The sequence below is a fragment of the Chlorocebus sabaeus genome, chromosome 17, assembly GCF_047675955.1.
Source record: "Chlorocebus sabaeus isolate Y175 chromosome 17, mChlSab1.0.hap1, whole genome shotgun sequence".
Classification (NCBI taxonomy): Eukaryota; Metazoa; Chordata; class Mammalia; order Primates; family Cercopithecidae; genus Chlorocebus; species Chlorocebus sabaeus.
The window spans coordinates 45,147,844-45,165,822 of NC_132920.1; the positions used below are offsets into that span (position 1 = coordinate 45,147,844).

The 17,979-nt window shown below is 36.0% G+C and overlaps 1 protein-coding gene across 5 annotated transcripts in view; it reads right to left on the minus strand.

The window, feature by feature from the left end:
- SUPT3H (SPT3 homolog, SAGA and STAGA complex component) overlaps window positions 1-17,979 on the minus strand; it is a 552,672-nt gene that overhangs the window by 145,762 nt on the left and 388,931 nt on the right. For all 5 annotated transcript variants that reach the window (XR_012089179.1, XR_012089180.1, XM_073006039.1 and 2 more), the window contains one exon: window positions 3,153-3,228. Coding sequence is in view for 3 of the 5 variants with exons in the window: in XM_073006039.1 (XP_072862140.1) it covers window positions 3,153-3,228 (76 nt within the window). In the remaining 2 variants the exon portion in view is untranslated. The remainder of the gene's footprint in view (window positions 1-3,152; window positions 3,229-17,979) is intronic.

The following is a 17,979-nucleotide window of genomic DNA, read 5'->3' on the forward strand; positions in this document are numbered from 1 at the left end:
AGGAAAAATACATAACAAGCAGACTGACAGCAAACTTCTACCAACAACAGGGGCCAAAAGACAAGGGAATCATGTTTTAACAAGTAACGATCAGCTTACCATTTCCTACCCAACTAAACAATCATTTAAGTATGAGGGCAAAATAAAGCCATTTAAGATAAAAAACGGTGTTTTAAGCATGTACAGAGCTGTAGGAAAAAAATGACATTAGGCCAAGAAGCAAAGTTTAAATACTTATAACTGCTTTTTTTTTTTTTTTTTTTTTTTTTGAGACAGAGTCTCGCTCTGTCCCCCAGGCTGACAGTGCAATGGCGCAATCTTGGCTCACTGCAACCTCTGCCTCCCAGGTTCTAGTGACTCTCCTGCCTCAGCCTCCCAAGTAGCTGGGATTATAGGCGTCCACCACCACACCTGGCTAGTTTTTTTTTTTTTTTTTTTTTTTTTTTTTTTGTATTTTTGTATTTTTAGTAGAGACAGGGTTTCACCATGTTGGTCAGGCTGGTCTCAAACTCCTGACCTTAGGTGATCCACCTGCCTTGGCCTCCCAAAGTGCTAGGATTACAGGCGTGAGCCACCATGCCCAGCCAAATACTTACCAATTTTAAAAACTTTAAGTCATGGATGTATATCAAAAAAAGATAGCAACTGAAATAGTACAAAGAGAATATAGGACTTACAAACTAGTAGAGGAAAAAGAAATGAAGAAAACCCAATCGATCTAATACAACATAAAAAAGGAGGAGAAAAAGCAAATTAAAAAGCACAGTAAATTTAAAACACAAGATAAGACAGCATATATAGTATCAGTAATTAAATCCATATAAATTAATCAATTAAAATACACAGAGCCTCTCTGATTACAAAGAAAATTGAGAGAAAACCAAATATAAAATAAAAAGTTGAAAGTAAAGGACTGGAAAATAATTTACCAATTATACATTTTAATTATAAATTATAAATTATAATTTAAATTATTATAATTATTCTTTAATTATAATTATGAGCTTTGTGTGTCAATATTAATATCAGATTTTAAAAGACTTTAAGAGAAATAACTCTCTGACTTATATACATATAAAAACAAAAGACTGAATTGTGAATTAGATTAGTGTGCTCATGCTACAGATTACTCTCAGCCTATAAAGTTACAGACTCATTATTCTAAAATATACCAGTAATTCCAGGGATGGCTATGATCAAATACTTAAGAAGATACATATGGCAGGACCACAATTCCTGTATCTTGGTAATTTGTTAGAAGGAGAAGAATGAAAAGAGTATAACACTTTGACGAGTGCAGGAATAGCTTCCGAATTTGCTGACCCACATGGATTAAAGCATTCTCAACCACAGTATTTTGTCATATAAAACAGATTTCCCCACCAAGGTTTCATAATAAAGCAGCTATGGGTACCATATATAAGTAGTTTTAAATGACCAAATCCTTCCACTCTAAAGACAAGAAAATTAAACACAATATACTGTTTATACTATAGTTATTTTATATAGGAAGGGAAAATATTAATTTTTAATCTACTATAGTTTATTATTGAGTTAAAAATAAAACATGGGCCGGGTATGGTGGCTCACCTGAGGTCAGGAGTTCAAGACCAGCCTGGCCAACATAGTGAAATCCCGTCTCTATTAAAAATACAAAAATTAAATGGGCGTGGTGGTGCACGTCTGTAGTCCCAGCTACTTGGGAGACTGAGGCAAGGAGAATCACTTGAACCCAGAAGGAGGAGGCTGCAGTGAGCCGAGATCGCACCACCGCACTCCAGACTGGGCAACACAGTGAGATTCCATCTCAAAAAACAAACAAAAAAACCAAGAACAAAACAAACAAAAACAAACAAACAAAAAAACATGAAGTAACTGAAAATCTGATTTTCAAAGAGAAGGCAAACTAGGATACTTTAAGACTATGAGTTTTAGTGTGAAAGTAGTATGTCTGTTCCTTTAAGTGAATTAAATTTAAAATATAATTTAAAAAAATAGTTCCATTGCACTAAATGTTACTTTATAAACTGGAGGTTGATATTTATAAAGACTTGAATGCCATTTTTAAACCTAAAAATTACAATACAAAACCTTTCATTTGCTGAAATTGCCATGATCTGAAGTGCCATTTACTTAATGCTTCACAGATGTATGATGCCAAGTTGTTAGTCAAATTGGAAAGTATATTTAGTCAGAAAAAAAAAATCTTCCAAAACATGTTTTCCTATATTTTACTGACATTTACATGGGATACTATGAAATGTGTCATTTATTTGCACTTTATAATCTATAAATGAAGCTCTCCCTTTCTTTTTCCAAATCAAATATGCTGTTATTGTGACCACATAATAGCTTTTCATTTGAAGACACCATTGTTTCTATAATCCCTCAGACCATGGTCATGTGCTACTTTGTCATATTTTTAACTGGACTTTTCATCACACTTTCTTCTTTGACCTTTACCCTGAGAGCCTTAGTCATAACTGAAACTTTGCTGTAAGGATGTTTTGCTACACAATCGAGCTCACTATTATGAGTCATTATACACTTTTAATAAGCTGATGTGCAGTGATGTGAAAGTACTAATTTTACCACAAGGTTACTAGTGTTACTAGAGCATGTACTAATAAATCTGGCTAACACTGAATACATACCACAGTAGGTGGTTAGACAAAAATGGAAGAGACCACTGATATGTTCCTTTGTGGTAATATGAGTATATATAAAGGAAAAGGTTGGTATCCATAATTAATATTGGGGGCCTTTAAATGTCATGACTACTATCAGAGTCTGTTATGGATCAAATGCAATCAAAAATACTAGTGTAAATATGACTAGGAAACTAGAAATTAAAATGGAAATAATAAGAAAAATTGAATTTTTATGATTAAAAGTACTGTAAATAATTAACATAGCACTCTGTATATTACCAGCACCCTTTAAGACCTCTTAATGTTATTAATTGCAAAGCAGAAGAAGGTAGGAAAATCTTTTATAGGCTCCCCACAATGTAGAGGTTGTTTCTATAGCAGTTACAAATACACATATATTAAATCCACCAATTTCTAAGAAACAGATCCTGTCATACTTCAGTACATCTATAAGACAAATCTCTTATGCATATAATTAAGCAAAGTTAAATGGTTACTTACAGAAACTTAGTTGTCGACTTTCACAGAATTCTGCATATTGAGCTGAATCCATAATTCGAGTTTGTCTTTCTGCTCTCTAATAGATAAAAAGACACAACATTTTTTAAAGCAAGTAGACTGTTATATATGTTTTCATAGCTTAACCTTAGAATTGACCATTTTCCTTTCCTTATTCCAGGTGAACAGGGTAGTACTACCACATAGATCATGATACATAAAATTACGATAACACTAGTTGTGAAGCTGGTGTCTTTTGGAAATAAAGTTTAAATACTACTTTCTGCTCCTTTGTTATTGAAACTAAAACTAAAGGACCTCATGTCTAAATTTTCTAACTTGTATCATCTTTTTAAAGAAAAAGAAAATGATGAGGGAATAAATAAACCAAGCAGAAAAATTGTTACAAATATTACTGTCAATGTGCTTTAAAGCTGTGATTTTCAATGTTAAACAAGAATCGGCAAATGGAATCCATATATTATTCCCTTTCAGTTAGAATCTGGGGCCACAGTTGACAAATCCATATTTTAGATTGCAAGAAAATAAAGAAAAAGGTAAACACAATACAGATCCTTTAATCTGAGTCCAGGTATGATTCACTTGGTATAGTTTCATTTGTGGAGTTTTTGATTCAGTATAGCAGATGTTTACTGCTTCACTGTCCCACAAGAGGTAGGATAATTATAATTCATCCATAGTTTGGTGGGAAGGAATATGACCACTTCCGCTTCCTTGGTAAGGAGAGCATTTTGAAATGAGACAGGCTGGTACTTCTTGGAATGAATTTCTGCCCAGCGAAGAAAAAAAAAAATCTCAGATTTAATTTTTTTTTTTTTTTCTGTTGTGGAAGAACTTTCAGCAAGTTGTCTTTACCATCGTGGTTGGAGCACATAAGTACCATTTCTTCTAATGTCTGTGGATGTTTTGTATTTTTGAAACAGAAATTATTCTTTTTTCTTTTATTTGTGTGAGTAGTCAATTCCAATGATACGTCAGTTGATGGAATGAATAATGGTGTACTAACTGGAGCTTAATAGAGAATACAGACGGGGCAGTGGGAGTTAAGGTAAAAATTACTAGTCACTACTGTGGTTCCTTCTAAGACCACTGACTGCTTTTCCCCTTCCTCATTTTCCGCCTCCCTTTTTTCTTTCCCTCCCTCTCTCCCTTCCTTCATTCCTTACCTCCCACACATCCACATACTCACAAACATACATATATGCAGGCACAAATGCAAGTTTCTCTTGGTTATTTACCCACTAGGTTCAAGTATCCTTTTTGGGCATGTACAAACATTTAAAAAATATATATAAAAAGTATATATGTATGTGTATACACATAAGGTATATATGTGTATATATATACACACACATAAAGATAAATATATAAATTATGTACACAAATATACACACAAATTTATCTTTTTTCATATATACACAAATACACATATATGTATATATGTATGTACATATCTTCTTGTGCATGTGTCAGAAATACCACGGTCTTGGCTGGGTGTGGTCGCTCACGCCTGTAATCCCAGCACTTGGGAGGCCCAGGCAGGTGGATCACTTGAAGGCAGCAGTTTGAGACCAGCCTGGCCAACATGGCAAAACCCTGTCTCTACTAAAAATACAAAAATAAGCTGGACGTAGTGGCACGGGCCTGTAATCCCAGTTACTTGGGAAGCGCAGGCAGGAGAATTGCTTGAACCTGGGAGGTAGAGGTTGCAGTGAGTTGAGATCACGCCACTGCACTCCAGCCTGGGTGATAGAGTGAGACTCTGTCACAAACAAACAAACAAACAAACAAACAGACAAACAGAAAACCACGTCTCCTTAAGAGTATATTATTGGGTTAATTTTTATTTACTTGGAAGTATTTTTTGATATATAAATGCATGATCTAGTTTTAGTCCTCTTTCTAATGTATCTGACACATGACTCAATAAATGTTTCCTGATGAAAATAGGAAGCAAGAAAGGGAGAATTTATTTATGTGCTTTGAACGTTACAAAAAAGTTGCAGCTGGGCGTGGTGGCTCATGTCTATAATCCCAGCACTTTGGGAGGCTGAGGCAGGTGGATTACGAGGTCAGGAGATTGAGACCATCCTGGCTAACATGGTGAAACCCGTCTCTACTAAAAATATAAAACATTAGCTGGGCACAGTTGCATGTGGCTGTAGTCCCAGCTACTTGGGAGGCTGAGGCAGGAGAATCGCTTGAACTCGGGAGGTAGAGGTTGCAGAGCCGAGATCGCGCCACTGCACTCCACCCTGGGCAACAGAGGGAGACTCTGTTTCAAAAAAAAAAAAAAAAAAAGCTCATGTGTTTATTTAAATAAACTCTCTAAGACTGATAATACTATCATAAATTTGTATCTATGTACATATGTTTGTATATTATATACCTGCTTGTCTATATCTCACTATAGCAGGAACCACTCAGGTTTGAATTTCTAGATCCTAGGAAAATATCTGACACATGGTAAATAAGCAATAAACATTTGTTGGATGAAAAAATGCTACCGTTTTATTCCACAGGGCAAATGACTATCCCCATAATGGAACTAGATCGAGAATGATTATCTAATGATTCCTACATACCATCTCTGCTACTCTCCAGCTTGGTAGCCTCCTCCACCCAATATATGGCTAGACAGAAAGGACCTGGATAACCATGGAAAAAGAATGTTCCTAAAGGGATTCTTAACACCAACTTTTTCTTCCACCAAGTTGGACAACCAAGATTTGGCAGCCTCTGCATATATGCTTACATAGCTGATGTATTGGCAATAAGTGTTTCTAGAAATGAGAATTAGGAAAATTTATCGTCAGAGGTTAAGGTTGCCAGAATCGCCAGCTACAATATTTCAAAGATAACCATAAACATCTGAAAGACTAAATTATTATGCCTAGCTTCATTCCTTTCAGATACCCTCTCCAATGCCTATTCTCTTTTCTTCATTAAGCATCCTAGTTCTTTTTTAATTCCTCCAGCATCGAAGCAGTGAACTTTGATCTGAGGAGCCCCAAAAATCTGACCCTAGGGTATATATAAGAAGTCATTTATCCTGTGCCTAGCACACAGGAAACACTCCAAGCAAAGCAGCTGACTCAACAGCAAAGACTTACAGACAATACAAAATCATGGCTTAGAGATAGAAGGCAGCTTAAAGTTTATCTTGTTCAAACCTTTTCAATTCAAAGATAAGGAAATTGAGGCTCAGAGAAGTGATTTGTCAAAGGTTGACTAAGTTAGAATTCAAGCCCAGGACTCCCAATTCCTAAGTCAGCCTATTTTCATTATAAAAAGCTGTCTTCAACTAATGGTAACTTTTTATTCCAATGTTTTCCTTTGGGATGCTCTAAGTTTCATATATTGTCTTACTAAAACATGTCATGTAGCCCCTACAATTAACATGCTCAAACTATTCATAAGAAAAAGAAATTAGCGAGACCCTGGGTCAGCAAATAATGTACAACCTGGGGGTAATCTAATGCAGAGTGCAGAAACTGTAGTGTATCTGATAGTGCAAGCACGTCACAGGTTTGTAGAGATACTGCTTCCATTCACTCTCTGGATGCTGAACAAGGCTGAGGCAGAACTCCTAGGCTGGTATCTGCTACCAGCTGCCTTGTCCATTTACCTTGGTGGGTGATAAAAATATTATCATTTTCTATGTGAGCTATGATGTGAGAAAGACTAGAAGCACTGTACTAATACTAATGTTCTCGAATATTACATGATACAGCACATGAATGCTATTCACAGCATGGTCAAGGAAGTTCATGAAATCAGAGAATCTTTCAGCTATATATGCACTGACTTGGATTTAGGATGATGAAGATGATTTGGATATGCTTATCACCTAATTTTTGTTTATTCCTCTCTCTTCCCCCGAATTGTTTAAAAACAAAACAAAAAAAGGAACAAATTTTGGCTGAAGATGAAGATGATTTGGATATGCTTATCGTCTAATTTTTGTTTATTCCTCTCTTCCCCCTGAATTGTTTCAAAAATACAAAAAAAAAAAGGAAGAAATTTTGGCCATATGATCCAAATAATTCAACATCTGAGTATTATATTTTCTCCTGTCCTTCCACTATCATCTTAAATACTGAGAAAGGGAGTAAATATCTAACTTTCATGAACGGTATGTTCTCTAAATACAGGAACTGTGCTGCTCTTCTAGAGTGCTGAGGCAATGCTGTGCTTGGATCTGCCTGGGCCTCACTAGCTGAAACAAGGGACAACAAATGGATGGACTGAGACAAAAGAAATGCATTTAAGTACGTGTTGAACGGCCTAAGACCAGAAACGGTAAGAATTAGGATCAAATTGTAATCCAATTTTACAAATCCCAGAGAGATGAGGCAGTTTTTAAGACAAAAATCCATTAAAAAAATCAACACAGTGGTCAAATATTAAATAAGTGTGGCTCTTATTTACTGTGATGCCCTAATTCTACTTTCTTGTCTGCCTCTATTCAGATCACCCATTCTGATCCATACTAAAGTATACATTGGCAGTCCTTTTCTACTCCTTGAAGAAATCTGTGGAGAAAGATTCAAGAGGACAATATCATAAGCCTAGTAAAACATCATGATCAGAATAATGCTCACTCTTAGAGATGGTTTTATTTCTAAAATGAACATAATTATTTTTTATTTTTATTTTTAAAATGAAGCTAATAAAACTGTTTACTCTTTGAGATGGTTTTATAAAATAAAATTTATAAAATGTTTATATTTATATACATATTTAAAATATTTATAAAATAAAACCATCTCAATAAAGAGTAAGCAGTTTTATTAGTTTCATTTTACAAATGAAGACACTGATTTAGAGAACTTAAAGGAAAACTTTAAAAGTATACAGCTAATAGAGGCAAAACTAGAAGTAAAACTTGGGTCCTACCTACTCTAAGGTAAACAAAGTTTCTCAGAAAAGACTCACTATTCTAGATCATATTAATTGTAATGAGGGTTGTACTCCCTTTAGGCTCTAGTTTCTTTTGAACTAAATATTACAATGCAAACTTAATTTTAAAAGAGTTACTTTGGCTAGTCCGTATAGTCATTAAACTAGAATAAAAAATACATCATATCATTTGTCAAAGGCATTGAAAACACAAATCTCTGAAATAAAAGTCACTGAATAATCACAGATGATTTATCATGGCTTTTATTCATACTGAACATTCTCAAATTACACAATGCTCTCCTATCTCAGACTGCCACATGAATGTAAGGTCATCTTTGGATTAGTCATACTCTTGTATCTGCAAGTCCAGTTTGTCTTCTGCTTAATCTGTCAATTCTACCCACTCCCTGGTTTCTTTAGGTGTCAACAAGAGCATTCTTGAACATTCATGAAATATGCAACAAACATACTTAGAGGATTTTCAGAAATTACATCTTACTAGTATTACAATATACCTAAGTATTATAACACAGGAGCAAATATGGAGAAACTACTTGTGAAAGAATTATTCCTAAAGTTTCCCAAATACTCAACAGTATTTTAAAATTTAATTGAAATAGCTTTTTAAAAAGGTAAAACAGAATAGCTGGTGACCAGTTGCTCTTCTCACTACCAGAAAGTTACAGCTTTTTCTTGTTATTGTAAAACATACAGAGGAGGCAGACTTTTAGGCTAGATGAACTCACTTTCTGCGTCCTACTTAAATGAAAACAGAAATGCTAATATCCCTACAGATACAGTGCCTAGTATAATTTGTTCGTTCAATATTGTGAATACAACAAACTCTTGGTACATATTTGTTAATCTGAATTTTCAGTGAAAAGTTTTTACTTCAACTGATGTGAAGTTGATTATGTCTTTGAAAAATACTTTCAGTACGGACAATCATCATTTGCCCTATCTGTACCACTTTGAGGTGTGAGGCTGGATTACTTATGCAGCATACTGTTCCATTTAAACTCTGTGTGCTTTCACTGAAGCATTTTTAAAGGTTATGGAAGCTATGTGCTGACATATCTCTTGGCAGCTTCTCAAGGCACATGGCATTTAACTTTCTTCAGCAACACAAAAACACAGAACATAACTTTCAAACCAAGATGAGAGTATCTGCTCTCACTTCTACTTCAAGTTTTTTTTTAATTTCTTTTTTGAGACAGGGTATTGCTTTGTCACTCAGGCTGGTGTGCAGTGACACCATCATGGCTGACTTCAGCCTCCACCTCCCCAGTTTAAGTGAGCCTCCTGCCTCAGCCTCCTGGGTAGCTGGGATTACAGGTGTGTGCCATCAGGCCTGGCGAATTTTTTATTCTTATTTTTACAGAGATGAGATCTCTATAAAATTGCCCAGGCTGGTCTTGAATTCCTGGCCTCAAGTGATCCTCCTGCCTCGGCCTCCCAAAGTGCTGGGATTACAGGCATGAGCCACTGCACCTGGCCAAAAAAATTGTTTTTAAATCTTATTCTGATTACTCTTCAAAGTCTTACAATTGAAATGCAGAGTGCTTTTTGCATGGAAAAGGCAAAATGCTTTTACCAAAACGGTAATCTACCAACAATCTCATGTTCAACAGGCACTGGTTGCTGAACTTGAAAACTTCAAATGGAGTGGTTGGCAGCAGCATTCAGCAATGTGGCAACGTGTAAATTATGAAATGTATATGCATGTTTATATATGTATAATGTGCTCCGCTTGCAGAAGGATAATATTAACAAGTCAGTAAATACCACAGAATGCCGAAGAAACCGTATCTCCAACTCACTGTAGGTAAGGAAGCTGAGGTCGGTCCAGAAAGGTTAAAGGATTTACTGGGACAGTTGCAGGGGCAATCCAGTACCCCAGTGAGTGCTCATTCTGCTTGCTGGGTAAGTTTGTAATTTGGTAGACTCCTTTCCCAAAAGCCAAGTAAGCCTCCCTCAAAACACATGGTAAAGTACCCTTTCTTTTTACTCCACTGCAAAAGTCATCATTTTGGGCCTAGGGTATTGCAACAGCTTCCTAGCTTTCACAGACCTTTCCTCTCCCAACCTATCCTGCATACTAGTATTTTCAATAAAAACATGGAGAAAAGACCCTTGTACATTGCAAGACTCACTGTAGTAGGCTCTCCTATATCCCCACACCACTTTCTTTTCTCTGATTCAAAAACAAATGGCTCTAAACTAATCACTGCATTAAATTTAAGCTCAACTGTCTGACTTCTAAATACAGACATAATCTGGGCCATTCTACCTCAGCACACATTGTTCTCACTAAAACCAAATTTATTCTTTGTTTTTAGTTAAGTCACCCTTTGTCACATGTGCCATGTACTGCTGCCACCCTGCCACTCCCCCACTACTGTGCTGGTCACCCCTCCCCATCTCCATGGTCATTTAAATCATTCCCTTTCTTCAAGGTCTTGCATAGGTCCCACTTCCTCTGGGAAGTTTGTGCAGTTTACAGTGATTTCTCTCTTCTAAAATTATTTGTTCTTCTAGATAGTATTGTACCCCTTCCTGAACTTTTCTATGTGAGCTACTTTTGTCTCTCCTCAAAGAGTAGCTGCGGGAATGTATTAATGGAAAAATCAAGTTCATACTAGAATGTATGTACCTTAATTTCATTTATGTTTGAACACACACACACACATGCACATGTGTATGCCTGCAAATACACGGAAAAAGTCTGGAAGCAAATATATTATACTTTTGATAGTATTTATCTCTGGAGGTGAAATTATAGGTAACTTTAACTTTTCAGTTACACATTTCAATAATTTTTTTTTTTCAGTGAATTACAAACAGAAAAAGAGTTTCAAAAGTAAAGAAATCTTCTTTCCTCTTGAGCTAATTTTGCTTGACTTACAGGAAGTCATTAACTCTGCACACATAAAAATAATCAAAGTACTTACCCAAGGGGCAGAAAATCACAGAGAAACAGCAAAGGCTTGAATATATGCTTTTAGAAAAGAAAAATCAAAAAACAAAAACACACATATATACAGAGAAAATCACAGAGAAACAGCAAAGGCTTGAATATATGCTTTTAGAAAAAAAAAATCAAAAAATAGAAACACACATACACACACAAAGGAGAATGTCATGCAATAATATTTAAGGGACCAACTCAGAATACTGACTGATGCAGTAGAAACCAAAAGTTCACTTAGGTTTGACCTGTAATTTTCACTGAATTATATCGACTTGAATAGAAATGCAGTATATTTTCTATATGACAGCCTTAAAAAATAGGTTTCCAGTGGTGCTAATTTGTTTCCCCAGAGTGGCATGCATAATATACCAATTTTATGTGTCCAAGGTACTAAGAATGTCTTACAGTAATTATATGAAGTTTCCTAAAGAGCTGTAGACCCTAGAACATTCAAAGTATTTAAAAGAAATTTTGTGCTGAAAGTGAGTAATCCTCAGCCAGTACAAAGCATCAGTGATTGAAAAACACACAAAAAGATATTTGTGCTACTATGACATAATAGAGTTGTTTCAAAATATTGAATTCAGTTTTTTTGATCTATATTCTATGGGTCTAAATATATTAATTAATGTCAACATAGGACCTTTACCTTTTTAATACATTTTAAACCACCAAGAGTGGGCATTAATTTGTTATATAATGAAAAATATAGTCATTAAAATCAAAGTAATAGATTTAAAAATGTTTTAATGCCCATTAAAAATTTTTAATCTAAATGTATTAAGCCAGTAATGGGGAAAAACCATACGTAATAAAATATTTCCCGTCTTGGGATAAAATGTGTGCTAAGAAAAGTATCATTTTTAAAATAACCTAGTGCCATACAACCTAATTCCCTGTCAAGTTGTAAATCCCAGTGTTTAGTGTTAGTACCAATTTTTGCTAGTGCTTCCCCGAAGTTGTAAATATGCTCTGGAATAACTCAGTTGGCAAATAACATAAAAAGCCATGTGAGTTTCTGCCCAAACTATTTCTTTTAAGTAATAGAACACTGACTTTGACTTTTTGTTTTCCTGATTAAGGATGTCACAATCCCCCCTCACCTTTTCTTTTTTTTTTTTTTTTTGGTGGTTTTTATTTGGCTGTATATAAAAAAGTGAACATACTAGTTTAATATGTGTAAAATCTTTGGGCATTCTGAATCACATTCCTAAAAGTTCTCAGAGGTTTACATAATATCTAGATGAGTTGATAGGCTTTATAGTAGAGCAAACATACAGGGATATGGTTAAATATTTTGGCCATTTTGGATAAAACTTTAGAATACTGCCTGAAAAATATATAAAGCCATTAATGCATAAAATTTAGTTCATACTTCCTCTTTAATCTTGAGTTAGAACTGCAGATCTTTCCATCTTGGTTTAGGAAAGATCAAATTCTCAAGTAGTCACATATGCACACTTCATGGAGTCTGGCTTTACTTACATAGAATAAAAGTATAGTATCTTTAAGGTAAAATCTTGTGAAAGGGGAAGGCTGTAAGTGCAGCATGGCTTTCACATGGTCCCCAAGGATACACAGAACTCTGTAAAGAACAAGGGAGCCCTGCTTGAAATCTCCCTTTGTTGCTACTATGTGATTTATCTTAGTTTTTTCAATAAGGACTTTTTCTAAACATGTGAAAATAAAAATTTTTGTCACAGATTAATTCATCAGTTAATTCCCTCTAAGCAAGTTCCATCAGCTCTATCTTTAAAATGTAACTAAAATAAACCACTTTCATCACCTTCTACTGTCACTGATACTACTCTAGTTCAAGCCACCATCATCAACTCTCCTCTGGATTACTGAATTAGTCTGTTCTCATGCTGCTATAAAGGACTGCCTGAGACTGGGTAATTTATAAAGGAAAGAAGTTTGACTGACTCACATTTCCAGAGAACTGGGGAGGTCTCAGGAAACTTACAATCATGGCGGAAGGGGAAGCAAACACATCCCTTTTCACACGATGGCAGGAAGGAGAAGTGCCAAGCAAAACGAGGAAAAGCCCCTTATAAAAACATCAGATCTCCTGAGAACTCACTCATTATGATGAAAACAGAAGCATGGGGATAACTGCCCCCATGATTCAATTACCTCCCAATGGGTCCCTCCCATGACACATGGGGATTATGGCAACTACAATTCAAGATGAGATTTGAGTAGGGACACAGCCAAACCATATATTTCCACCTCGGCTCCTCCCAGATGTCATGTCCTCACATTTCAAAACAAATCATGCCTTCCCAACATCCCCCAAAGTCTTAACTCATTCCAGCATTAACCCAAAAGTCCAAGTCCAAAGTCTCACCTGAGACAAGGCAAGTCCCTTCCCTCTATGAGTCTGTAAAATCAAAGACAAGTTAGTTACTTCCTAGATACAGTGGTGGTACAGGCATTGGGTAATACACCCACTAGAAATGGGAGAAACTGGCCAAAATGAAGGGGTTACATGTCCCACATAAGTCCAAAATCCAGTGGGGCAATCAAATCTTTTTTTGTGTGTGTGGGTATTTTTATGATTTTATTTAAAAATCATTTTAGATTTTCTAAAAATTTGCAAGAATTGTACAAAGGTAATTTGTGCCTTTACCTAAATTCCCTAGTTGTTAGAAATTGCCTTATTTCCTCTGCCTATGGACATATATTTTTAAATTATCCACTCTAAATAACATACATTTTTTAAATTGAGTACTTCTTATTATAAAAACCCATTTTTAAAAAATTATACTTTATGTTCTAGGGTACGTGTACACAACATGCAGGTTTGTTACATATGTATACATGTGCCATGTTGGTGTGCTGCACCTATTAACTCGTCATTTACATTAGGTATACCTCCTAATGCTATCCCCCACCCTTTCCCCCACCTCACAACGGGCCCCAGTGTGTGATGTTCCCCTTCCTGTGTCCAAGTGTTCTCATTGTTCAATTCCCACCTACGAGTGAGAATATGTGGTGTTTGGTTTTCTGTTATTGTGATAGTTTGCTGAGAATGATGGTTTCCAGCTGCATCCATGTCTCTACAAAGGACACGAACTCATCCTTTTTTATGACTGCATAGTATTCCATGGTGTATATGTGCCACATTTTCTTAATCCAGTCTGTCATTGATGGACATTTAGGTTGGTTCCAAGTCTTTGCTATTGTGAATAGTGCCACAATAAACATACGTGTGCATGTGACTTTATAGCAGCATGATTTATAATCCTTTGGGTATATACTCAGTAATGGGATGGCTGGGTCAAATGATATTTCTAGTTCTAGATCCTTGAGGAATCGCCCACTGTCTTCCACAATGGTTGAACTAGTTTACAGTTCCACCAACAGTGTAAAAGTGTTCCTATTTCTCCACATCCTCTCCAGCACCTGTTGTTTCCTGACTTTTTAATGATCGCCATTCTAACTGGTGTGACATAGTATCTCGTTGTGGTTTTAATTTGCATTTCTCTGATGGCGAGTGATGACGAGCATTTTTTCATGTGCCTGTCGACTGCATAAATGTCTTCTTTTGAGAAGTGTCTGTTCATATCTTTTGCTCACTTTGTGATGGGATTGTTTTTTCTTGTAAATTTCTTTGATTATGTTTATTGATTTGTGTATATTGAACCATATTTGTAGGTTCTGGATATTAGCCCTTTGTCAGATGGGTAGATTGCAAAAATTTTCTCCCATTCTGTAGGTTGCCTATTCACTCTGATGGTAGTTTCTTTTGCTGTGAAGAAGCTCTTTAGTTTAATGAGATCCCATTTGTCAATTTTGGCTTTTGTTGCCATTGATTTTGGTGTTTTAGACATGAAGTCTTGGCCCGTGACTATGTCCTGAATGGTATTGCCTAAGTTTTCTTCTAGGGTTTTTATGGTTTATAGGTCTAACATTTAATCTCTAATACATCTTGAATTATTTTTTGTATAAGGTGTAAGGAAGGGATCCAGTTTCAGCTTTCTACTTATGGCTAGTCAGTTTTCCCAGCACCTTTATTAAATAGGGAATCCTTTCCCTATTTCTTGTTTTTGTCATGTTTGTCAAAGATCAGATGGTTGTAGATGTGTAGTATTATTTCTGAGGGCTCTGTTCTGTTTCATTCGTCCACATCTCTGTTTTGGTACCAGTACCATGCTGTTTTGGTTACTGTAGGCTTATAGTATAGTTTGAAGTCAGGTAACATGATGCCTCCAGCTTTGTTCTTTTGGCTAAGGATTGTCTTGGCAATGTGGGCTCTTTTTTGGTTCCATATGAACTTTAAAGGAGTTTTTTCCAATTCTGTGAAGAGAGTCATTGGTAGTTTAATGGGGATGTCATTGAATCTATAAATTACCTTGGGCAGTATGACCATTTTCACGATATTGATTCTTCCTATCCATGAGCATGGAATGTTCTTCCATTTGTTTGTGTCCTCTTTTATTTCATTAAGCAGTGGTTTGTAGTTCTCTTTGAAGTAGTCCTTTACATCCCCTGTAAGTTGGATTCCTTGGTATTTCATTCTCTTTGAAGCAATTGTGAATGGGAGTTCACTCATGATTTGGCTCTCTGTTTGTTACTGATGTATAAGAACGCTTTGATTTTTGCACATTGATTTTGTATCCTGAGACGTTGCTGAAGTTGCTTATCAGCTTAAGGAGATTTTGGGCTGAGATGATGGGGTTTTCTAAAAACACAATCATGTCATCTGCAAACAGGGACAATTTGACTTCCTCTTTTCCTAATTGAATACCCTTTATTTCTTTCTCTTGCCTGATTGCCCTGGCCAGAACTTCCAACACTATTTTGAATAGGAGTGATGAGAGAGGACATCCCTGTCTTGTGCCAGTTTTCAAGGGGAATGCTTCCAGATTTTGCCCATTCAGTATGATAGGCTGTGGGTTTGTCATAAATAGCTCTTATTATTTTGAGATACGTTCCATCAATACCAAATTTATTGAGAGAGTTTACCATGAAGGGCTGTTGAAGTATTTCAAAGGCTTTTTCTGCATCTATTGAGATAATTATGTGGTTTTTGTCTTTGGCTCTGTTTATATGCTGGATTATGTTTACTGATTTGCATGTATTGAACCAGCCTTCCATCCCAGGGATGAAGCCCACTTGATCGTGGTGGATAAGCTTTTTGATGTGCTGTTGGATTCGGTTTGCCAGTATTTTATTGAGGATTTCTGCATTGATGTTCATCAGGGATATTGGCCTAAAATTCTCTTTTTTTGTTGTGTCTCTGCCAGGCTTTGGTATCAGGATGATGTTGGCCTCATAAAATGAGTTAGGGAGGATTCCCTCTTTTTCTATTGATTGGAATAGTTTCAGAAAGAATGGTACCAGCTCCTCCTTGTACCTCTGGTAGAATTTGGCTGTGAATCTGTCTCGTCCTGGACTTTTCTTGGTTCGTAGGCTATTCATTATTGCTTCAATTTCAGAGCCTGTTATTGGTCTATTCAGGGATTCAACTCTTTCCTGGTTTAGACTTGGGAGAGTGTATGTGTTCAGGCATTTATCCATTTCTTCCAGGTTTTTCTAATTTATTTGCAGAGAGGTGTTTATAGTATTCTCTGATGGTAGTTTGTATTTCTGTGGGGTCGGTGGTAAATCCCGTTTATCATTTTTTATTGCGTCTATTTGATTCTCTTCTCTTTTCTTGTTTATTAGTCTTGCTAGTGGTCTATCAATTTTGTTGATCTTTTAAAAAAATCAGCTCCTGGATTCATTGATTTTTTGAAGGGTTTTTTGTGTCTCTATCTCAGTTCTGCTCTGATCTTAGTTATTTCTTGCCTTCTGCTAGCTTTTGAATGTGTTTGCTCTTGCTTCTCTAGTTCTTTTCATTGTGATGTTAGGGTGTCAATTTTAGATCTTTCCTGCTTTCTCTTGTGGGCATTTAGTGCTATAAATTTCCCTCTACACACTGCTTTAAATGTGTCCCAGAGATTCTGGTATGTTGTATCTTGTTCTCATTGGTTTCAAAGAACATCTTTATTTCTGCCTTCATTTCGTTATGTACCCAGTAGTCATTCAGGAGCAGGTTGTTCAGTTTCCATGTAGTTGAGCTGTTTTGAGTGAGTTTCTTAATCCTGAGTTCTAGTTTGATTGCACTGTGGTCTGGGAGATAGTTTGTTATAATTTCTGTTCTTGTACATTTGCTGAGGAGTGCTTTACTTCCAACTATGTGGTCAATTTTGGAATAAGTGTGATGTGGTGCTGAGAAGAATGTATATTCTGTTGATTTGGGGTGGAGAGTTCTGTAGGTGTTTATTAGGTCCACTTGGTGCAGAGTTGGGCTCAATTCCTGGATATCCTTGTTAACTTTCTGTCTTGTTGATCTGTCTAATGTTAACAGTGGGGTGTTAAAGTCTCCCACTATTATTGTATGGGAGTCTAAGTCTCTTTGTAAGTCTCTAAGGACTTGCTTTATGAATCTGAGTGCTCCTGTACTGTGTGCATATATATTTAGGATAGTTAGCTCTTCTTGTTGAATTGATCTCTTTACCATTATGTAATGGCCTTCTTTGTCTGTTTTGATCTTTGTTGGTTTAAAGTCTATTTTATCAGAGACTAGGATTGCAATCCCTGCCTTTGTTTGTTTTCCATTTGCTTAGTAGATCTTCCTCCATTCCTTTATTTTGAGGTTATGTGTGTCTCTGCATGTGAGATGGGTCTCCTGAATATAGCAAACTGATGGGTCTTGAATCTTTATCCAATTTGCCAGTCTGTGTCTTTTAATTGGAGCATTTAGCCCATTCATATTTAAGCTTAATATTGTAATGTGTGAACTTGATCCTGTCATTATGATGTTAGCTGGTTATTTTGCTCATTATTTGATGCAATTTCTTCCCAGCATCGATGGTCTTTACATTTTGGCATGTTTTTGCAGTGGCTAGTACCAGTTGTTCCTTTCCGTGTTTACTGCTTCCT